The sequence below is a fragment of the Neovison vison genome, chromosome 4, assembly GCF_020171115.1.
Source record: "Neovison vison isolate M4711 chromosome 4, ASM_NN_V1, whole genome shotgun sequence".
In the NCBI taxonomy this organism is placed as follows: Eukaryota; Metazoa; Chordata; class Mammalia; order Carnivora; family Mustelidae; genus Neogale; species Neogale vison.
This window is the reverse complement of record NC_058094.1, coordinates 64,679,116-64,704,306: the sequence shown is the minus strand read 5'-3', so window position 1 is coordinate 64,704,306 and position 25,191 is coordinate 64,679,116. Positions and strand designations below refer to the sequence as shown.

The 25,191-nt window shown below is 37.7% G+C and overlaps 1 protein-coding gene across 1 annotated transcript in view; it reads left to right on the top strand.

The window, feature by feature from the left end:
• The window catches only part of PREX2 (phosphatidylinositol-3,4,5-trisphosphate dependent Rac exchange factor 2), a 297,053-nt gene that overhangs the window by 230,467 nt on the left and 41,395 nt on the right, over positions 1 to 25,191 (top strand). The window contains exons 36-37 of the mRNA XM_044245489.1: positions 15,916 to 15,982; positions 16,236 to 16,426. Coding sequence (XP_044101424.1) covers positions 15,916 to 15,982; positions 16,236 to 16,426 — 258 coding nt within the window. The remainder of the gene's footprint in view (positions 1 to 15,915; positions 15,983 to 16,235; positions 16,427 to 25,191) is intronic.

Genomic DNA, 25,191 nt, shown 5'->3' with positions numbered 1-25,191 from the left:
TTTTGGTTCATAACCGACCAACTAACCTTCAAATATCACTTAGTGCAGTGGGGCCCTCCTGTGCATGATTGTTTTGTGACTCACAGCACATGTGACTTACTGTACTGTACTGGTCTGAACCTTGTTCAATAAAACAAGTGCTTTTAAATGCTTTGGATGTTGATACCATGTAAATTGTTATACAGTTTCTAACTTTTTGCTGACAAATTATTTACTTAAGTCTTCAGACCACATTTTGAGCAGCACTAAGCTAGAAGACATAGGCTGGGATTTCAAATAAATAGTTACTAGTGCGAGATGTAGCTTTGGCCTTTCATATGTTTGTGTGTGCTCCCTAAACAAGGATGAGAACTGAAAAGGGAGCTGAGGGCAGATTCTGAAGGAAGGAGAGTAAACTTGCCTTGTGTCTGGGTGAAGAAATGTTGCTGAAGTCAACACTGGGGCCAGCGTTGGACTATATGAGAGAAGCAGATGTAGGAAGAGCCAGCTTTGAGAGCTTCTGTTTTCCCATAGAGAAGGCCTGCTGTAGTCAGGTTCTTCAGACCCTACCAGGGAAGGAAAGACAAGTTCACACCTCATGTGTACCAGAATGCAAGTTTCTAAAGGAACCTGTTCATGGATCTATCACTAAAACATGGAACACTGCTTTATACCCAAAAAGATGTTCAAAAAATATTTTCAAAGTAACTGAGTGAAAGTACTGACCACACATTCTTATGTATAGAAAACCATAGTATAGGATGAGTTGTTTTGATTTGTTGTTGTTTTACTCTCAAGTCCCTAAATGCCATAAAGTTTTCAGAAGATTTAGGGGAGACTTACAGTAAGTTTATCAACAATAAGGACAAGAGGGAGGTCTTTTAAGTTTCACATCATTTACTTCTTCTCTTCTATTTAATACAACATAGCAGATCCATGACAATTAAGGGATAGAGCTATCTCTCTACCTCCCTTTCTCTCTTTCCCTTCTCCCTCACACCTACCCTCTCTTTCTTATCTGTCTTATCTATCTCCTCCTCCTTTCTTTACCCTCTTTTCCTTTTCTTTCTTTTATATCCTTCCTTTTATTTTCTTTCATTTATTCATTCAACTACTGCTTATATCTGCTGAGTAATCTCCCAATGGCAGTTGGGAGATTAGGAAGAAAGACCATTTCTCATGTCTTCCCTTCTCTCCAGAAGATAAGTAGCTTTCTACAGATTTAAAGTCCATGGCCTGAATGGACTATTCTTTTTTTTTCCACTCTTAAGGTTCTCCTTATGCTGTAAAGACCCTTCATTCCCTTTGCCTAAGGGCTACTTGTCATAATGTTCACTTTAGCACTCTACTAAACCTTTTTATTTTAGATCACTGATCATGCTGACTGTAATTACCTGTTTATTGTCCTCTCTCAAATGTAGCTTCTTTGCAAGTAAATAATTGTCTTATTTTCATTCTTTTATCCACAAAACCTGCCACTGTACCCAACTTATTGTTTATTATTAATGTCTATTGAACAAATGAACAAATTATGATTATTGCTTATTGATCAAATGAAGAAATACACAATCTGGAGTTTAGAGATGTGCATATTTGGGTCTCTTGGAGGAAAAAACAAAAGACTCAAGAGAGTGTTCAGAGTGAGAATAGTGCGGTAGGACAGAAAACAGGTAAGGAAGACGAGCTCATGGAGGGAGGCAGAAAAGGCAAGCTTAAGTGAATGTGTGAAAACCAACAAAGCACAAGGCTAATGTTAAAAGACTTAGTGAATAGAGAATTGAGGGTGACTCCTATATAAGAAGAGATTGAGAAAACAATGTCTGGGATTGGACAGTATAAAGTCATTGTCATTGACATCGTTAGGCAGAATGATTTGTAAAGGGTAAGGGTAGAGATCTGGCTACAATCAACTGAGGGGAGTGGGTTGCAGGTTTGGAAGTGGGATTAACAAATTAGACTTCTTTAGGAGAAATTTAAATGGAAGGGGAAGGAGGTTATCAGACAGTATCTAAAAGGTTCAGAGTCAGTGCAAATTTATTCTCATTAGTTCATCTAGTTAAGAATTAAGTTGACTGAACTTACTGTTCTTTGTGGGAAGGACTCAGTAGTGCATGAGAGTCCTCCTTGTTAAGCAAAGCTGATTCTCATTTGCCCTTAAATTATTTACTTATGCTTCATTCAAAAATATTTACTGAACAACTGCTTTGGGTCAGGCAGTGTTTTTGGTATAAGTCATAAGTGAAATGATGTAGTCCCTGCCCTCATGGAGATTATATTCAATTCCAAATAGTTCTTTAAAACTTATCTTTGATCATTTTGCTCATCTGAGGAATGAAATTAACCAAAAGACAGTCCCAAAGGGAGTTTTAATTAATTAATGCATTTTTCATTTACCATATTCTGCTAATGACGTCTTTCTAATTTCTGTGTATCCGTATTTCTAGTTTTATTACCTTTTCCCTGCCATTCTCTCTGAAGCATATGTCTACATTTATTTGTAAGAGACTCACCTCTGAATAGTTGTCTGCCTTAATATCTTAGAAGTCAGTAACAGGGGCGCCTGGATGGCTCAGTGGGTTAAGCCGCTGCCTTTGGCTCAGGTCATGATCTCAGGGTCCTGGGATCGAGTCCCACATTGGGCTCTCTGCTCAGCGGGGGACCTGCTTCCCTTCCTCTCTCTCTGCCTGCCTCTCTGCCTACTTGTGATCTCTCTCTGTCAAATAAATAAATAAAATCTTTAAAAAAAAAAAAGTAACAGTTCCACATTGCCTCAAATGGTTTTAATTATGTACTTTGGAAGTTGAAGATAGGGCGGTCTTTTTCGTACAGTTGTCTTTTTCCTATTATAAGGTTCTTAAACAAAATAGTGAGTATATATATTTTTTCTAATGGAGGAAACTTATGCTTGGCAACATTTTCTTGACCAGTAGTTACTGGTCATGATAGATGATTTCCAATTCTTTCTGGCACAGACTTCCTTTTTCTGAAAGAAGACCCATTTTCTTTGGAAATGATTTAGAGCTGTCACTTATCAATAAATTTAGGAAATTTAATTTAGGTACCTTAGGAAGTTTATTTACTGTACCAAAATATATCGAACACTCATAGTTGTGGGTGGTGCTATGCAAGATAATTGAGTAATAAAGATAAACTGTACATTGGCTCTGTCTTCAAGGTGCTAGTAGTTGGGGGGAAAGAAACATGTAAACAAATCCTCGCAGTACACAACAATAGATATCAACATTAGGGAAGGTACTAGGTGCTGAAGAAATGGAGGAGCCTTTGACTCTGAAGATACTGAGGAAGTTTGAGAGAGGAGGTGATGTGCAACATGGGTCTTAAATAATGAATAATAATGGGAAATGATGCAAGCAAGATGATGGTACAGTAGTTTCCAGTTCCCTCCACTTACAAAAACATTAATTTGAACAAATATCCGTGAACAAAATTACCTTAACAGGAGCAAAAGATACTAGGTGAAGGATTATAGCACCTGAGTGGATCACAGAAATAAGAAAATATGCATTATATTACCCCCATCAGCCCTCCCTTCAACCTGGCTAACCCAGGATAAAGAGATACACATTCCCCATGGAGAGAAAAGAGTGATGTGAGCACCCAACTTCACCATAATCCCAAGATCAGGCCTACATCAGTCCCAGACCAACCCCCATGACCTCAGGCTCCAAGTGGGCTCCTGTGGAACCCTGTGAACCTAAGCACTACCCCTGCTTGCCTGCTGACCAAGGCATCAGACTTATTCATCCATGGACCCTACCAGATGTCCCCTCTTATCCTAGAGTCTCTGGATGGTCTAGCTGGTAAAAAGTTTTCCCTGCTGAAGGCAGTTTGTAAAGACTGGAAGAGTTGTCTACCTCTTTAAATGCACAGACACCAAGACCATAAGGGATACCAAACAAGACCATAAGGATCTTGAATAATCAAAGTATGGCACCACAAAAGTAAATTAATAAAGCTCCAATAACTGACCCTAAATCATGGAGATCTATAAACTATTGGACAGAAAATTCAGAATTCTCTTAAAGAAATTCAGTGAATCACAGTGCAAGCAAATACAGACAACTAAATAAGAAAGCAATACATAAACAAAATAAGATGTTCAAAAAAAAAATAGAAACCATTAAAAACAAAAACAAAAAACAGAAACCCTAGAGTTAAAGAATGCAATGACTTAACTGGAATTTAATAGAGAGCTTCCACAGCAGATTCAACCAAGCAGGGAAAACAAGAACAAAAACAAAACAGTGCACTCAAAAACAGGACATTTGAAATTATCCAGTTAGAGGAACAAAAAGAAAACAAAGCCAAAAAAAAAAAAAAAAGATGCAAAAGAGTGAAGAGAGCCAACATGAATTATAGGATATGACTAAGAGAAACAACCTGCACATTACTGGGGTCCCAGAAGGAAAAGAGATGGAGAAAAGTTCAGAAAGCTTATCCAAAGATGTGGTTGCTGAGAACTTCAAGTCCAGGGAAAGATTTGGACATCCATATGAAGCACATAGGCCTTCCAGAAGTTTCAACACAAAAAAGATCTTCTCTAAAACACATTAAAATAAAAATATCTAAAGTCAAAGACAAAGAAGAATTTTAAAACAGTAGAAGAAATAATATTTCTCATGTACAAGATTCCCATGAGTACAGTGGATATCTCATCAGAGACCTTGCATGCCAGAAGAGAGTGGGGTGAACAAGAGAACATTATGCAAAGAGAAATAGGTCAAAAAGAATTACGGAAATCTGTCATCACTTATTAAAAAAATGGTAACTGAGGAGATGATATGTTAATTACCTTGATTATAGTAATTATTTCCCTATATATGTCTGTATCAGATCATCATAGTGTATACCTTAAATATATATATATATAATTTAAAAATTCTGAAGAATGAAAAACAGCTCTATTATGATGTTAGCTAATATTGAGTGACTGGGTCTGTGTTAAGTACTGTAGTAAGGGCCTTGAAAAATAAAGGGAAGCACAGCCTTTTTATAGATTCTAGTATAAAAGTGGAAAAGCTAAGAATTAGACATTTAAAACTCAATGTAAGTGTGCTTCATCCATATTTATTTTCATCTTTTCTTATTTATAAATGAGCAAGTATTTTGCTGGATCCTTTTTGCTAGTCATTTAGAGGTGAAACAACACTACTGTGTGTGAGTCTTGCAAGGGACCCAGTGTATATTTTTCTCTTGAGCATAGCTGTCTCTCACTGAGGATGGATCATTGAAACACCCTTCCTCTCTAATTATAGGTTCCAATGACTGCTAAATGCTTTCCTTTAAGTGTTGCTTTTCAGTGTTCATTGAGATGTAGTCTAATATTTCTAAGCTTAGAAGAATCTTTTCTGCAAATAATCCTTCTTAAAATGTGCATAATATCATTTTATCTATAAACTAAGACATTTAATATATTTCTTGGAGCACCTGGGTGGCTCCGTTGGTTAAGTGTCCAGTTTGTGATTTGGGCTCAGGTCATGATGTCATGAATCATGTGAACGAGCCCCATGTCAGACTCCAAATGAAATAGAGTTCAATTTAGTTCAATGCTATACCAAGTATAGATGCACTGTCTTTGGTTAAGGAATGACAAATTTTGTGTGTATGTCAGGCACTATCTTTGGTTATGGGATTACATGGTTGTTTTTTTTTTTTAAGATTTTATTTATTTATTTATTTATTTATTTATTTATTTATTTTGGAGAGTGAGAACAGGAGCAGGGGTAAGGGCAGAGAGAGAGGGACAAACAGATTCCCTGGACACGGGACTTGATCCTGGAGCCCAAGTTTATGACTGGGGTCTAAGGTGCTTAACAGACTGAGCCACCCAGTCACCCCAGGGTGACAAATTTTTTAAAAATGGTTCTCTGCTCTCTGAGAGTAAGTAATTTAGCAAAGATGATAGAATGAGTGTAACCCAGTGCCGTGTAGTGAGATAAATTTTTTTCACTTGGAAAATTTTCAAGAAGATGTCATATTTGAGCAGGGTTTTGAAGATCAACAGAATCTTGCCAAGCAGCAGAGGTGAGAAGAGATTCCAGGCAGATAGTATAATATGAGAAAAGGTGTGGCAGTTTTCCTGGGGGTGGATGGTGTGTTGGGGGAATCAAGTATGAATGTGACAGGGCAAAGAGAGAGATGAGAGATAGGAAGGGAAGTCTGTTAATAGATTGCTAGGGGAGGTCTTGAAGGCCCAAATTGTAGGTTTTGGGTACTGGGTAAATCTGAATGACTTTATGCAAGGTAATAAAATATTCATCTCTGTGCTTTAGAAAGGTAATTTTGAAGACCAGGTAGAGTCAAATAAGGAATACAGAGAAAGATGTGGAGGAGGAGAAGCTTATCTGTCAACTTCATGTCAGTTGAGACTTTTATGACTTTAAACCTTAAAAGACTTATGATTTTAATTCTAAAAATTATCCTTTAATATTGAGGTGCCAAACTTTCTTGAGATGTAACTGTTGTCAAATTAAGTAGACTTAGTTTAAAAATAGAAATGTTACGTGACTCTACTGTTTTTCCTGGTGTAATGAGATGTTTTGTTTTTAATATAGTTAATCTTTATTTTTTGAAAGGTTTTCCTTCTTGGAGATTGACTTTTTCTGTCCATTTCCACAGAGATTGTGTCCTGTAGTAGCAGAGTATGGCGTTACCGTTAGAAAATATGTACACACACAGCATTCTAAGTCCCTGGTGATATATGTATGTTGCAGGTGTAAGAAAAAAACATCACCCTTTCAGACTCATGAAAAGCAGAGCAAAAATCAGAACGCAGTAGAAGAATGTTTGGAAAATAGACAATTGGATTTTAATTTTTAAAAAATTGGAAGTTTTTCCAGTTTTAAAAATTGGAAGTCAGTGATTGAAGGTGTCAGAGGAAAAGAGGGATAGGAGGGTGTCAACAACAATAAAAAGGAATGCGGCATAGCCCCACTACCTCTGACACCGTAATTCTCTGTCCAGGGCACCAATGAAGTCCATTTTTTTTTTAATGTGAGAAAGTTGCCCTGTGTGGTCATGAGGATTATTTTGTTAGCCTTCCAGGAATCCTTTTCCCAACACTAAAGTAGAAATGAAGTTGTTTATTGATATGGGAAGTTATATAAGGACTATAACCTTGGGTGCTCCATTTTTGACAAGCCAGAAGACAGATTTATCCAAGCATAAACAAGTTTATCTCATTATCTGGGACTTCTCTTCGTATTACTTTTAGTAAAACACATTCCAGGGCTAAAGCTTGTGGTCATGGAAGGCAAGTAGGGGTAGGATAGAGATACAAATTAACATTTTCCCACCTACTTATTCATCAAGTATTTTTTTTACCCATCCATGATCACAGATTGAACCTCTCTGGTGATTTTCCTTTTTACAAGAAATAAGCTCTTTCAATAATATTTTCTGTAGATTTTTTTCTGAGTTAAGTAGGCCAATGCAGCTTAACGATAATTCTCATTAGACACCCAGTCACAGCTATAGTCAACTGTCATGCCATTGTAATAATGATATGTCTAACCATACCAATGACTAATACCTGTAACCGAACAAATACTGTTATAGTTCTTTTTTTGAAATGCAGAGTAATTGCTAAAATCCAAAAGCTAACTTATACAGTTTAGATTTTTGGGATAGGACATGATGTTATAAGAAGTATAGATGAGTCTGCCCAAGTAAGAAATTTTCATAAATTATTATTATTTTTTTTAAAGATTTTATTTTATTTATTTGAGAGAGAGAGACAGTGAGAGAGAATGAGCGAGGAGAAGGTCAGAGAGCGAAGCAGACTCCCCATGGAGCTGGGAGCCTGATGTGGGACTCGATCCCGGGACTCCAGGATCACGCCCTGAGCCGGAGGCAGTCGTTCAACCAACTGCGCCACCCAGGCGTCCCCATAAATTATTATTAATAGTGATCTCATAGGCAATGATCTGGAGAAAAAAACAGGAAAATCACAGAGAGCTGAGCTGAATACTGTAGTTGTTCCTCCTTATTTATAAAGCACCAGTGGCTCTTATTCCTTAATAATCTCTCTTGGATTGGATATCTTCCAACTTGCCCAGAAAAAGCAGGGGGAAGAGGTGCCAGATGAGAAGAATGTGACATTCTTTGTCACTGATTTAAATCCCTTATGACAAAAATGGTAGGTTTAAATATTTTACATAAAGCTGTTGCATTGTCTCTCTTTGTGTGAAAACCTGACCCTTTGAAGTACCTGCCAGTCTCTATAGAGCTATGATCTTAATTCTTTACCCAGTTGAGAAAACATTTTCCTAATTTTTTAATTAGTGTATTAGCCTGCATAACTCTACATAAATAATCTCAGTGTTCCCCCAAATTCATTGTTTTTCTCTTGTGGCAAACATCAGCTCCCTGTTTTCATTACCATGATCTTATTTTGAATGCCAAATAATTCTTTCTCTTCTAGGATTTCTTGCAGCTCTGAATTCCCTAAATTTTCAAATCTTATGTGTCACGTATTTCTTTCCATTTATTTTTACCTTTTTAATGATAGCTAAGTGTATACTGTGTTGTGCTTCTCTCCACTGTTTAACAAATGAATTATAATTCTTCAGCTCAGTATTTAATTTCCTCACAGTATGGAACCAGCCTACTTGCACAATATTCTCTCTCTCCTACCTTCTATGAACCTGCTCTTCAGCCAGAATGGCTCCACCCACTTCTCTATCTGTTCTGCTGTTCATGGTATTGCCTCCATTTGAAATGCTGCTTTCCTATTTTGACCTATCCAGAATCCCCTCCATCTGTCAAAGTCCAACGCTTATGGCATATTCTAATTTATATGGACTGGCTTCTTCCTCATGCGAGTATATCCCAATAACATTTTTCACCTTTAAACTTACCTGTCAGTTAGTTCTACCTTGCATTATAGATACCTGTGTACCTGTCTCCACTATTAGATTCTATGAGATAAATGCCCAAGATTAGTTTCACTGTAGTTATTTGATTTGGGTATATTTATATCACTACATATTATAACTTATGACATTATCACCCCTTTCATTGGTATTTTATTCTACAGGGACTAAATGAAAAAATATTATCATAATGTATCAATTTTATATGGCAGAGTTAATTTACAAAGGTACAACCAAGTTTGATGTATGCTAGCCTGAAAGGAAACTGACTGTCCAGCCTCTATGAAGTAGTGGCAGCACTTGCAAAACGGTCTTAATAAGATTTGCTGTATGAGACAAAGGACCATGACTTCATTCTTACTAACCTCAGAAGCATAATAAACTATGGTCAGTTTGGGCATTTTTCCAATTTTGCCATTAACTTGCTCATAAATTTTGATTAGGGGGCATTGTAAGACTTTTATAATTAAGGGGAGTGCATTCGAAATTTATTTTCTGTGAACAGTTTGTCATATTCTGGAAAATACTGAAGTTCTGTGAATACCTGTAAACTTTAGGGATGGTAAAGTAAGTGGCTGAACAGACATTTTTCTGATAGTGAGTACCTAAAATTAGTTGCAACCTCAAGTCTGAATTTTAATTCTAACAAATAATTGGTTGACTTAAAATATATGTTGGCTAGACAAACTCCTTAAGACTAACAAAGTGGCTACATTCCATGGTTATCTCCTCTAGACTTCATCAGCACATAGATCTGTTTTGTAATAATTTCTTGCTTTCTTTAATCATGGATTAACAAATATTAACTATTTGTACAAGTCTGAATTAGTAAATACATGTAATTCTGTATTTGTAGGAGGCATTTATCTTCTAAGAGTGTTTTGAAGGGTGCAGTTATATCATTAGATGCTTTTTCTATTTTAGTTTTGCTATATAGCAACTTGGAAAAGACTAGATTGTTTCCGAATAAGGTTTCACTTGATATGGGCATGTATACATGTTAAATTTATAAAGGTTATTTTTCACCGGGCTCTCTTCATAAAATCTTTTTTTTTCCTTCAAGGATTTTGCCCCATTGGAAATTTTAAGATTTCTGCCAAGTCAGGTTTTTAAAAAAGATTTTATTTATTTATTTATTTGAGAGAGAGAGAGAGAGCATGAGCAGGGTGAGGGGCAGAGGGAGAAGCAGACACCCCACTGAGCAGGGAGCCCTATGCGAGGCTCAATCCCAGGACTACTGGGATCATGACCTGAGCTGAAGGCAGGTAGATGCTTAACCAACGGAGCCACCCATGGGCCCTGACAGTCTTCTTTAACCTAAAGAAAGATTCATTTCTTTTTAGAACTGAACCACTCTTTGTGCCCTGATCATGGAATTATGTATTTTCCAAGTACCTACTTAAATTTTCAATTTTTATGTGTATCAGAAAATATCACAGGTGGCCTTAAGGGAAAGAAGAAAGTTTGGGTCTTGTTTTTATTCCTTGCTATGCCTTAAAAATGCTCCAGAGGATGCCCCCCACTGTGTGCACTTGAATAGCAGTTATTATTAACTATTGAATGCATCCTATTTGTTTACCACAGTACTGAGTACTTCTCATTTTGATTAATATTTGACATTATGCCATATATATATATATATATATATATTAGGCAACTTTAATATACATTGTAAAAACAAGGTACTTGAGACCCTGGGAGACTAAATAATTTGTCCCTGAACTTGTGCACTTCTTTTACTTGTTTTACTTTCTCTGTTGAGCACACTTGAGGGAAAGGCCTGAAGACATCTCATCAAGGTACCTCTGTGAGTTCTGGCTCTGAAGTACCACCTCCTTTCCAAGCATATAGTACTGCTACGTAAAATGCAAAGTCAGAAAAAGTCAAAGTCACAGCTGAGCTCATGATTTATCATCTCAGTGGCCCACAAATCAAAAGAAAATGCAAGTGATGAGTAGTGAGCTATGCTGAGGCCTCTCAAGGTGTCCAGAAGGGCCGGAATGACTACTTCCAGAGATTGAAGTCCTTCTACACTGAGTGGAGATCCAGAGCTGGCCTTATATGTTGAAGCCAGGACATAGAGGAGGACTCGTCTGCTTCTGAGCAAGAATGAGAAACCTGCTGCCCACTACTTTACGCTAGATCTTTTGATGCCAAGAATGACCCATATAGCAGGAAGAAGGCAGCACCACCAGTAAACTGGGGCTTGAATCCGATCACTCATTGGTTCAGTAATGTTAATTGTAATAGTCCAGATGCCAGCACAATGTAATACTTGAATTACCAATATGAAACTGATTATGTCTAGGTGGTTCTGGGCACCAAATGAGCACAAAATCATTTGTAAGAGAAGGATAATGAGAGAAGGAGGTTGGAGGTATATCAAAAAGCTAAATAAAATTAAATTTTAAAAAATCTCCTGACTTCAAATGAACCTGCAAACAAGAAAAAAAAATCCAAAGCACATGGGAAAGCCTTACACTTTCCAATGAGCCAATGAAGTCGACCATTGAGAATAGATTTTACTGGAAGAAATTAAAATATTGAAACAGTCTGAGAAAGCATATTTTGGATGCTCAAAATATAAACAAAGTATTGGCATCTGTAAAAAGGTAGAAAATCCTGAAATAAAAACAGTCATGATCTAATGCTTTATTTATTTACAAATAATTTTTTTTCCAATTTATTTATTTTCAGAAAAACATTATTCATTATTTTTTCACCACACCCAATGCTCCATGCAAGCCGTGCCCTCTATAATACCCACCACCTGGTACCCCAACCTCCCACCCCCCCGCCACTTCAAACCCCTCAGACTGTTTTTCAGAGTCCATAGTCTCTCATGGTTCACCTCCCCTTCCAATTTACCCAAATTCCCTACTCCTCTCTAACGCCCCTTGTCCTCCATGCTATTTGTTATGCTCCACAAATAAGTGAAACCATATGATAATTGACTCTCTCTGCTTGACTTATTTCACTCAGCATAATCTCTTCCAGTCCCATCCATGTTGCTACAAAAGTTGGGTATTCATCCTTTCTGATGGAGGCATAATACTCCATAGTGTATATGGACCACATCTTCCTTATCCATTCATCCGTTGAAGGGCATCTTGGTTCTTTCCATAGTTTGGCGACTGTGGCCATTGCTGCTATAAACATTGGGGTACAGATGGCCCTTCTTTTCACTACATCTGTATCTTTGGGGTAAATACCCAGGAGTGCAATTGCAGGGTCATAGGGAAGCTCTATTTTTAATTTCTTGAGGAATCTCCACACTGTTCTCCAAAGAGGCTGCTTGTGGACCACAGTATAACCTTAAAAATTATTTACAAATAATTTTTAAGGTTATACTGTGGTCCACACACTCTTATGGGTGCCAGAGATGTAGGAATGAACCCAAGTAAATAAAAACCATACCTACATATCCTCATGGGGAGTTTACCTATTGGTGGTGGAAATGAAATAAGAATAGGCAGAAATCTCGGAAGTGAAAGACAGCCATTGAAATAAAATTTCCAGTAGAAAGTATAAACTCTACGTAAGGAATAACACTGAGGACATTGGGAGATGGAGAGGAGAAGTGAGTTGGGGGAAATCAGAAGGGGAGACAAACCATGAAAGACTATGGGCTCTGAGAAACAAACTGTAGATTTTGGAGGGGAGGGGGTGGGGGATTGGATGAGCCTGGTGGTGGGTATTATGGAGGGCATGTACTGCATGGAGCTCTGGGTGTGCTGCATAAACAGTGAATTTTGGGACACTGAAAATAAAATTAAATTTAAAAAAGAGAAAGTATAAACTCTAGACTTGACAATGACACTTTTTTTTTAATCATTTGGAAGTTATTACTTAGGAAATCACTTAAAAGGCATTCACGGGAAAATAAGACTTTAAAAGTGTACGTGCGAGGAAAGAGAAAGAATGAGAGAGAGAACTTCAGATTATGGGAAGAAATAATAGCTGAGTTTATTTTAGAATTGAAGACAAGACTCCTCGCATTGAAAGGACACTCTGAGAACCTATCTGGATAAACAACAATAAATCAGTGCCTGAACACTTGAGGTAAAACTTCAGAACATTGAGGATAAAAGAAAATCTTTGCCCATCGAAGAAAAAATACAGACTAGCCCCAAAGCAAAGGCAACTAGATTGAGAGCAGACACCAAGAGCATTATTGAGGGGGAAAATGTCCTGTAATTTGGATTCTAGAATTTAATGCCACCATATACCACTGACACACTGATCAAACATAGTAATAGAATATCCAACTTTTAAAAACCGAATATTTTGAGGAAGCAAGCCTAGAAAAAAAATGTGTGGATTAAAAAAAAAAATAGTAAAGAAGAACAGCAACTTCTAAATGTCACCAAATTTAACTCTTGCTATAAAAAGTCATAACTAATTTCTATGTAAAGGAAGTTAAGACTACACAAAAGAAAAATGCAAAATGCAAGAGAAGAAGAAGAAATATGGCCCACAAATAAATACAAATTGAAATAAAAAGACCAAAGGTTGAATTTCTCATGACATCAATGGGAAAAAGGATGTGGAAGAATGGTCATAGCCGTTTTTTGGTCTGGCAGTCCACATGGGCCAGCTGTGTGGGTGACCTTATAAAGCATGGAAGTGGTAAATGCCAGCTTCTGGGTGGTATTTACCTTAGGAAGGGAGAGTTCAGAGCAAAAGTGGGAGTGGAGAAGGGTGAGCAAGAAGGGGCTCACCTGTATCTATAATGTTTCATTTCTTTAAAAGGTGAAGCAAAAGTGCCAAGTGCCAGGATCTGTTAAAACATGGTGGTGCATACCTGAATTTTCGTACTTCATAGTATTAGCCTAAATGTGTACGTGTGTAACTGAAATGAAAAGACACTCAGAACTTTCAGGAGAACATGAATATTTATGCACAGCAATAAGGTTTAAATAACCCAAAGTCTTTGTCAGGACCTGTTAAGACCCTGCCTACAGACTCTGCCCCTCTGACCTCTCTCAGTCGCTCATTCATTCTAACCTAACCCCAGCCCCATTACATGTTTTTGTACCTCATGCAAGTCTGGCTCATTTCCTCTTCTCATACCAGCAATCCTGTTGGAGTATTGCTGTCTCTTTCTGATACTGGAGAAGATGTCAAAAATTTTTAAATGTCTCAGATGCCTTTGATTTTGCTCTTGGTCCAGTGCTCTTAGTAGATAATTGACTCTGCCAGCTGAATGAAATGATGTTTTCTTGGTGTTTGACTGATGTTCCACCTGAGAATGGTTTATGCCACCATAACCCAGTCCTTGCAAGCAGAACACTGCCCGGGGTGACTGAAGTCCTCATACTCCTGGCAGCCTTATGTGCTCAGGAGCAACAGGTAGCTGTGGGATTTAGACTGAGGGAATAACTTTCCATGGACTCATGTGCTCCTTTCTACCCTATTGATTCTTCTACCAAGCACACTTGAGGAAAGGCATGGGAACATCTGGTCAAGGTATCTCTGTGAATTTCAGATTTGAGGCACCACATTTGTTCCAAGATGGTATATGGAAATCTTTAGGAGTTCAAATGAATATAAGGAATAATAACCCAACTTTGGATGCAGAACTGTTTTTAAATTTTTGTTCTTGTTTGAGTTTGCATTTGAGAGATAAGCTAATTCTCAGTTAAGACTGAGCCTGATTTTCATTTTGGAAGTGACTCCTAAAGTTTTCCTAATTTAAAGTGTAAAAATTGATTAAGCCATGCTACTTTATCTTAAAAAGACAAAAACACTAGGTATAGTGCTAATGGGAATAGCCATGTATGTGTGTGCACGTGCGCATGCGTGCATAGAAGGGGACTCTGGACATAAAGGTCTCTCTCACTGATTTTGCCCACTACTACTCATGCATTTGATAATAACTGGATGGTATTTTGAGGTTCTAAATGGTTCTCCAAAACATCAGTCTAATCAGTTTTATTCTAATATCTTGTCTGACAATCATTCTAATACTGTGGAACTTATTTTGGTACATTGATACTAAGTGTTCACATCTTGAAAATAATTTCACTTCATCATAAATAAGTAGTAGATGAAATTTAACTTAAGTGTATCCTGTCTTCAGGGGTCATTTCCTTACAATTTCAGCTTAGTATTGTGCCAAGAGCTAAGCAAAACTCCGCAAAATTCTTTGGAAATTGCGTTTAATTATTGCAGGTCACTAAGATTCAATTTCCGGTATTTAAAATACTTGGTGCCGCATTACATCCTGGTGACAAAGAGAAAGAGTATGCTTGAAGAGGGTCTAACTTCCAGTCTGAGCCTAGCTTAGTATATGAAAGAATTCAACTCAGTACTCGGTTTAAAATTAGGTTTTTGAGTATTACTTTTATAATCTGGCCCAATGAATGAAAACTAGATAATGTTCACCAGTAGTCACAAGAAAATATTATCTCTTCAACTTTTGTGATAATATTAATTATGGAAAATATTAGTGAGCACTTACTCTGTGCTATGTACTATTCTCAAGGTTTTATTTGCATTAACTCATTTAATCTTCTTAGCAGGCTTGTGAAGTAGAAGATAATGTTATCCCCAAATTACGAAAGAGGAAATTGAGGCATACACAAATTAAGTAATGTCTCTGAGACCACACAGCGTGTAATGGAGCTGGTGGTAGCTTTAGTTCTTTTCTTTTCTTTTCTTTTTTTAATTTTTTAAGATTTATTTGAGAGAGAGCATATGGGAGGCAGGTGGGTGGGTAGGGGCAGAGGGAGAGGGAGAGAAAGAATCTCAAGCAGACTCCCTGCTGAATTCAGAGCTGGAAGCAGGGGCTCCATCTCACAACCCTGAGACCATGACCTGAGCCAAAACTGAGTCAGACACTCAACTGACTGAGCCACCCAGGTGCTTCATTAGGCATTTTCTACTAACAGAAGACTATTGACTTTTTTTGCACTCCCACCCATACTAGCATGCAACTTGTTTATTCATCTGTCTTCAAAAGGAAATCAGTGAAACCACATCTTTATGCATTTTAGTGTTTCTAGCAATAAATGACCATCTATTCCTTGGATTCTTACAGGGCCTTCTACTTGGACAAGTCAAACTCACCACCCAACTCCACATCCAAAGCTGCCTATGTAGATAAGGTAAAAAGAGATGACTTCATTTGTTGATGCTTTGCTGTTCACAGAGCTCCCCTATTTATTTTTTTCCACTGTTGTTCTTAGATAATGTGTAGTTATTAGACAAATATCTGTAGCCTCCAAAGCTGTTACCTCCACGAGGAAGATATTTTAGACTCTTCATTAAACCTTTTAACAATGGTGGACTGTAGTCCATCGACAAGCATTTCTTCCTACGGATGTGTGGAGCTTTATGTTCGCCGCTTTTTTTCTGCAGCTAATGAGGCCTCTCAATGCTCTGGATGAACTTTATCGGCTGGTAGCCTCGTTTATCAGATCCAAGCGTACCGCAGCCTGCGCAAACACAGCCTGCAGCGCGTCGGGGGTGGGGCTGCTGTCCGTGTCCTCGGAGCTGTGCTCCCGGCTGGGGGCCTGCCACATCATCATGTGTAACAGCGGCGTGCACAGGTATGTCACCTGCCCTGCCATGTCGGCCTCTCTTGGGCCCGATTTCGTTTGGAGGTTCTTGCTTAAATTTTAGTTACAGGAAATGGTAACTGAAAACGTTCAGAGGACTTGGGTGTATTTGGAATGAGATTTGGGAAATCAGATCATGGAGACACCGTGTTTTCTGGCTTCATTTTTATGTTTGGTGGCTGGTGATTCATACAAATGAATGCAATCCCACATTTATGTCACTGTAGCTTATTTGCCCAGAATCTTATCACCCTTGCATTTATATTACAAGATATTTATTCTTTAGGTACAAACTTGTACATCCATTATCTTCATTGTAGGAACTTGCCAGGCAGGAGCTGGCAAGTAGCTAAACAAAACTTTTTTCACTGTACTTCATGGACCTTCTGTCTTCGCTGGTTTGGGTTTCTGTATTCAGTGATTGTGAGGTAGGTGCTGCCTTGAGGATACCACAGCCTTTCTACTTTTGGCAAAATTAGGTCCAGAAGCCCACACAATATACATTCCTGGAAATGGAAGAGGAAATCTTAGATGGGTCCAGTGCAGGTGGTTTTTCTTAGGCAGCTGTGCTCAGTGTGAGGTGGCCAAGGTAGGCTTAGGAACTCATACGGCTGCATCAGCTATAAAATGGGCATGTAGGAGCCCGTGCCAGGTCCTTCCCCATGACCACATGCTCCTCCTCTGTCACCTCACCATTTTCACAAGGAAGTGAAACCATAAAGCAGAATGTGGTCCTCATTGCAATTTGAGTAGGCAAATAGTGTCCTGTCACCCACCATAGTCTCTTCCTGGAACTGGGCCAGTTAGATTTTGAGATTGGTGTTATTGTTTAGTCAGATTTACTTGGTACTGGACCTCTATAAAGGACGGCAGTTGGACTATTAGCTGTGTGACATAACAAAGCAATGATGCTCATGTTAGAGGCATAAATATGGCATGACAGTATGAACAACAGATAACAAAAAAATAAGAAGAAGATATAATAAGATAACAGAATAAGAATAAATAGACCTCCACTGCAAGAAAATGTAAATGACCTCAGAAAGTTACAGCCAAAAACCAAGGTGCAGATGGGAAACAGATCTCTGTGATGGGGAAACCTTTCCCTAAAGAAGGTGATGTTTGATGAGTCAGGGTGAAGAGGTAAAAAGTGGGAGAAAAATGATCTGAGGCAGCAGGTTCTCATCTGTAAAATTCCATTTCGATTTGGTATGCCTGGATCCTAGTCTTACGCAGCGTGTTCTTGCTTACAAAGTATGGCAAGACCTTATTTCTCTGAAAGGAGTATTATATTCTGTGGTTGAAAAAATATACAGAATTTTCTCCTTTATTTTAATGGCTGTGTACTACTCTGTGCTCTAATGCAAGCTGTAATAAGCTTAATTGAAAATATCATCTGCAACCAAATGAATAAAATATTATTTCATAATTTGTTTACTAGCAGAGAAGTGATCTCTCCCTTCTGATCAACTCGTGTTCACTCCTTCTGTTCCCACTTATTCATTCACTCAATAAATAATGCATTCATTATTCATTCACTCAATAAATATGCATTGAGCACCAATTATGTGCCAGCCCTGGTCTAGTTGCTGGAGGTACAGGATTAAAAAATTAAAGTCTCTGTTCTCAAACAGAGTGCATCCTGTTGGGGGTAACAGATGATAATGTAAATAAATACATATGCAATGTGGTAAATGGAATAAACAGAAAAAAAGAACAGAAGTCAGAGGGGTAGAAGGGGGGGGTAGCACCATCCAACAAGGGATTTTATCAGAGACTTGTGTGAAATGAAGGAGTGATATTTATGCAAATATCTCAAAGAAAGAACATTCTATCTTGGGGAGCAGCAGTGCAAATGTGGGAGCTCAAGGAATGGCATCGAGGCCATCGTGGCCTCAGCCAAGTGTCATTTCCTTGATTATTATTGTTCTTATCTCACCCTGGTGCAAGAGCATAGCTGTCTGAGGACTGGATGCACCATGACCACGAAGGGGGCACTTCAGACTTCGAAACTACAAGCATACCCTCTTACCTCAACATTAATTTGCTGAAAGTTAATGCAATTAAATCTGCATTTAATCCTAGAACCATGACAAGGTGGTCCCAGTTATTCTCTTTGCTACCCCATGAGCAGTTTTAGAACCTGACAAATGTTACCTGGGAGAAATAGATTGATGGCCCACAGCTGTTTTATAATTACCATAATCACTGGTTGGTGTGTTGAGACCACAAGGAATGTTGAAATTTCAAAGTAGTTTGATTTTTTCCATTTCTACTATTCAAAATAAATGTAGCTTTAGTTAGTTCATATCAGACATTTACTGAGGTATAGCCACAAATACTCCATGACAAATGCTGAATTTAAAGTTAACACTAGTTGAAAATGGTACAGATTTATTTTTCTATTATGCAGAATAAAATGGGAGTTTAATATTATCTTTTAATCTCTCAGTAAAGGCTATGCTTACATTTTTCATGACAATAAAATGTGCTAACTTATATTGGATTTAGAAATCTCACATAAAGACTGTTCTTAAAATAATCCTTCCATAATTATAATTCAGACAGCTAGAGAGAAACCCAACTAGATCCACACCTGCACTTAGCATTGAACATGGAGGCTTGCCTTCAGGTTCTGAAAAAGGGGAGAAGCTGACAGTGTGAATCAGAATAAATATTACACATACCACTTTTATAATTTATGTTTAAAATCAATACAAGAAATGGTCAACAATATCGACGTTAGACAATTTCCTGCCTTTTCTGATTTTATTTGCAAAATAAAGAGAATCTAAAATGTTTTTAGAGTATTGAATGATTCTGCGTCTGTTTGATATTAAAGAGAAGAATGTGGTTTTTCAGAATGAAAAGGCAGATTTAATTAGCATTAATGTCTAGATGTTTTAATGCCAACCTGAATTGGATGGCAGAGCTGCATACAGCAGTGAATGCAAGATTAGTAGGAATAGAATTCAGGATGAATTATTAAAATCTTCTCATAGCATTTAGCCTGGCTTTGTTTTTATTAAATTCTTTTCCCTCTGGAAATCCTTTGTGTGTATTACAATTCTACTGATGAACTTCCCAGCCCACACTCTCTTAACTATTCACTTGTATCCCTTATCTTCATTGCTATTGGACCGTGCGAGAATAGGACTGTCTCTTCTTAAAGACAGGTTTTTGCCTTTTGAACAATGTAAAGTTGATATTAAAGGTAGCTTAGCAAATGGAACATTTTTATATAATGTCTTCCCCTGACATGACTTCTTTCATGTTCATTTTGTGTCTTCTCTTGCCATGTCCATCAAACAGCGCACATTGGAACCTGGTTTTATTAGTAAATAGAGATCAACAACCTGCTTTATGCTCAAAACAACTGTCTGTATTTCCAAAATGTACACATAAACTTTCTCATTATCATTTTCATTGGTTACATGGTGAATCCAAGCAGTCGCTGTACCGTGGTTTACGAAACGATCACTTTAGTGGTTTATCTTCCTTGTCCATTGCCTGAGAGGCTTGCAAGAGAGGCTGCTTTCATTATGTAGCTGTTCAGATTTCCATTTTATTTTCTATTAAGTTAAAAGAAAAACAAAAATATCCTCCAGTTAGAATTACTAGGCCAAGGAGTTTAAACCTTTGTGGTCAATAATATATCTTGTTCAGGTTCTCGAAAGGATCGTCCTCATGGACAACACAACCAGCAGGTTAGATGGCTGTGTAGCATTTTCACCCTTTCCTGGTCTGCAGAGGGTTCTTGAATCCATTTATCTATGGTGCTTCTCTCCTAGATGTACAATGATATGTCACTACCGCTTTAGTTTATAGTTCTGCGATTAACAAATACAAACATTGGAATTGAATAGTTTTTTTGAATTTCCTTTTCAAAGATTTATGCCATACACTGTCTGGATATATGCCTTATAGACAGAATTGGTTTCTGCCAAACTGAACCTTTTTAAAATATTGAATCGGCCTGTGACTTTTCCAGTTCTCTCTTGTACTCCTGCCAGCTGCTGGTTGCAGGCAATCCAAAAGCATGCAAACAGGGATTCTCAATTTCCCTTTTATTTCACCCTGCAGCATCCTTCCATCCAACGTGGTATTTCATTCCGCTGTAGTTCTTTATTCCCACCCCAGCTTAACAGCCAACTCTTTGTCTTTAACCAGTATACATCAGTATACTGCAAATGTTGCGAAACCTGAGTCTTTCTGTGTCCAAAAACAAAGATGCCGTTTTCTCCCCACTACATTAGCTTCTGCTTCCTTCGCCACCAGGAACGAGTGGGTGGAATTTTCCAGGGGCTACCTGAAAGGGTATGTCAAAGAAACTTCTAGTGAGGGCAGGCAATCTGGGATCACAGGTTTTCCCTCTAAGGACTTGGTCCAAGGAGTTTTTGTCCTCGTACTCTCAGTATCTTTTAGTAGTTGGTTTTCAGTGATATCAGAACTTGGTACGACCTCACTAGAAGGTGCGTGAGGTGAGCATAGGCCTCGCGTTTAACTCGCCCTGTGATGTCTTTGAACCCAAACCTTGGAGATCTGTACATATAAATTACACTTTGTCTTCATGCTTTGTTGTGAGGACAGATGTCTTCCAGGAAACAATGGGCTGCGTTTTTAATGTACCTCGTACCTCATGTTCACCCCTCTAGTGGAATTTGAGACCAGCAGCACCAGGAAGGTCATACTGCATCAGGGACTCTCCAGTACCCAGCCGTATTCAGTGTCTTGTCTTCTGATTAGAAACCTGCATGGGGTTGGGGGAGGTGGGCCGGGGGGAAAGAACCCTGCACGGGGGTGAGAAGGAATCAGTCTGTGGCAAGGCCTACCTGTTCTCATTCTTTAAAAACATATTGATAAACATCAAGCTAGCTACTATCTGTGTATCACGTGTTATACATCTCTGTCTTTTTTTTAAATTAACTTGTAGAAATTAGTTTTAACATATATAAAGTTTTAGAACTCAAGGGCCATAAAAATGTGAAACTTTTAACTTAAGCGGGGTCTGTTCCCAAGATGCTTTCCTTCGTTGGTTGTGGGGACCTTGAGACGTATTTTCGTACTGACTGTATTACCAGTGGTGCTTGAATCTTCAGTCAGCCCTCTCTTCCCCTTCCCTGACAAGCACTTACATAATCCATCCTGTGATCACGGTCTAGGACCCAAAGTATGACTATAAGCATTTCTTAGGAATGAAATCTTGGAGTTAAAATATAAAAACTGAAGAGAAATGTATTACTAGTTTGGTTCATCCAAGTTTTTATTTCAAATGAAGATGAACATGTAAGCAATTTTTTTTAGAGTTTTTAAATTTATTTGACAGAGACAGAGAACACAAGTAGGCAGAGAGGCAGGCAGAGAGAGGGGGAGGAAGCAGGCTCCCTGCCGAGCAGAGAGCCTGATGCGGGGGTCTATCCCAGGACCCAGAGATCATGACCTGAGTAAAGGCAGAGGCTTAACCCACTGAGCCACCCAGATGCCCCAACCACTTTAAAAAAAACAAACAAACAAACTTTTTTTTAGGTGACTATCAATTAGCAATTTTAGAAACCACTTTTATTTGAACTTTGAAGGACTTTCTTAGCAATGTTTTATTCTGTCATAAACGTGACATCAAAGGACAAATTGACAAATAGGCCCAGCTTCAGGAATGCAGAATCTTACAGAAGTGGGGCACTCAAGGTAACCTGACTTAGGTAATCAGAGTCCTAATAGAGCAGATGATAAAGCTGCATCTTTTTCATTGTGTGGTGAAAACATCAAGTAAAATGAGTAGATTTATTCTGGGGATTTCATCTGTACCTTATAGTCTAGGTATCAAACAGAAAAAAATTACTGTAATAAGCAGATGCTGGTTTCAACCATACCCATTTCTCTTTTGTTCAAAAATTCCTTGAGAGATTCAATAACAAGATGAGTAGAAATACTTGAATTTTAACTCCAGGAAAAACATTTTTGCTGGCTCATGGTCTCAGGATCATGATCCCAACAAGAAGTTCTAAAATTATGCTCTGTAGGAATCTGAAGCACATTAGTCTAAAACACTACTTTCATATATAAAGGTAGTAGTAGTAATGACAGAAATGACATTTAAAATTCCCATTAAATATAGCTGCAGTTATTATTTTTAACATTTACAGTTTGATTTTATCAATGCAATTGTTCTCATTTGTTTGAAATCTAATAAAATCATTAATGTATCAAAACAAACAAAAAATATAAAATTGTTTAGAAGAGAAAAAATCAGAATCTATTAGGATGGAGCTCTGGGAGAAAGATAAAATATATTCTACTCATGATAGGATTTAAGTATAAATCTTTATTACTCTGCCAAACTCATAGGAGCAGAGGATAGAATGGTGGTTAACATGGGCAGGTAGGAGGAGAAAATGGGGAGATGTTGGTCAAGGGATCCAGAGTTTCAATTATGCAAGAATAAGTTCTGAAGATCTAATATACAACAGTGCGACTGTAAGTCAAAACACTGTTTTGTATATTTGGACATTTGTGAGGAGGGTAGATCTTAAGTGTTTTTATCACCAAAAAAAAAAAAAAAAAAAGAGGAAGAAGAAAAAGAAAATTTTGTGTGTGGTAATTGTGTGGGGTGATGGATATGTTGATCAACTTGTATGGATGAATATTTCATAATGTATATGCATATGTAAATATATATCTATAAAATCATCAAATTATATATCTTGAACATACACAATTTTTTATTGTCTATTAAACCGTGGTAAAACTGGGGGGGAAAACAAGAAAAAAACAAACCCAGAATTTCAAATTATGCTGATGTGTAAAATAGGCAAATAAACCTACACAATTTATACAAAATTATCCTAATTTTTAAAACCAGATAAATAATACAGGTATTTTAAGATTTTAAGAAATTCAAGTATTTCAAAGATGATAGAAGTTTAATTCTTTATCTCTCTTTATCTTTTATGAAAATTCTTTACCTCAGAGGTGGGTCAGATTTGCATATATTTTTGTTTTGTTACTCTGACTTTTCTTTGTACTTGATTTAAACCTTAATAAATTAGTATATTAAATTATTCTGTAATTTTAAAATGCCCATTGTTCTCTTCAAATTAGATTACTGTGAAAGAAGAATAAGACAGTAATTATGAGAGTGACTTACTGCAGTGGTTTCTAGTTTTGACCTCCAATTACCACATGATGTTGACTGACCAGCCTTAATTTCTGTACATAAAAATGAGAGGTTATACATGATTATGTTCCATCATTAAAACTGGGGAAGACTCGGTAATCATAATACATTAAACATATCTTGATGAAAATATTCTAGAAGAGTGGATTTTTAAAAAAAATAAATTTTAATATAAGCTCTACACCCAATGTGGGTCTTGAACTCACAACCCCAAGATCAAGCTTTATGTGCTCTACCACACACACTACTACCTGAGCCAGCCAAGCACCCTGATAAAAATAATCTAAATACATAATTATTAGTTAAATTTCATCAGTATTTGCCAAACCCAATTTTACTATTCGAGCATATTAGTAAAATATAAGTATTTGTGTTACTAAATTTTATTTGTATTTAGCTATTTAAAAGTGTTAAATATAAAAATCTACTATACAAATTGTTAAAGAGAGCATGATTCTTCAAAATTTATTTCAAATAAGCTGAAGTTATTGTTTTTCCTAAACCTCTAAAATTATATTTAAAGCAAAATAAAATGCCAGTCACTCTCTGGAATGTGTTCCTGAGGGCTTCAAGGTTAGTGATTTTATAACCACTCTATTGTCATAAGCCAAAATTTCTGTCCTCCCGAGGAAGAAATACAGGTATCTCTGTATGAACCGGGAGCAGGTGGCGTGGAGAAAGTTGACAGAAGGAAGTGGCAATTTCTGCCTTTACGATGTTAAACTTAAATCGGTAGTAGGTCACCTAACATCATCTGGAGGAATACAGAGGCGTGAGATTGAAATCCTATTAAGCAGGAAGGATGTAAGGTTATACCTGCTGTAGGTTTTAAAGCATGACTCGTGCTTAGCAGGTGAAGGAAATGAAAGAGGATGGCTCAGTGGAAAGGAAAGGGATAAAAATACAGTGCTGAGATGGGTAACAGTGTACTACATGGGGGCGGTCACAATAAGGAGTTTACTACTTCTGGGCAATGAAGTGAGAAAGGGCATGGTGGGGAGATGAAACCAGAAGAATGGAAGGTCCAGATTGCTAGGTTAAGGATTTGGGACTCCCTCCCTGGGGCCCTAGGAAGCCAATGAAGGGTTTTCAGCAAAATAATATTTGATTAGATTTTTAAAAGATTTTTATCTATTCAGGAATGCCTGGGTGGCTCAACGGGCTAAGTGTCTGCCTTCAGCTCAGGTCATGATCCTAGGGTCCTGGGATCCAGTTCCACATCTGGCTTCTGGCTCAGCCAGGAGTCTAATTCTTCCTCAGCCTAGCACGCCCCCTGCTTGTGGTCTCTCATTCTCTCTCTTTATTAAATAAGTAAATAAAATCTTTTTAAAAAAGATTTTATCCCCTATTCATTTATAAGTGGGGATGGGGAGCAGAGGGAGAAGCAGACTCCACACTGAGCTGGGAGTCAGATGCAGGACTCAATCCCAGGATTCTGGGATCATGATCTGAACCCAAGGCAGATGCTTAACACGCTAAGCCACCCAAGCTCCCTAGAAGTTTTTTTTTGTGTGTTTTTTTTTTAAAGATGGCTGTCATGGTCTGTGATGGGACAAGGATGGAGACAGGGAGACAGCTGCAA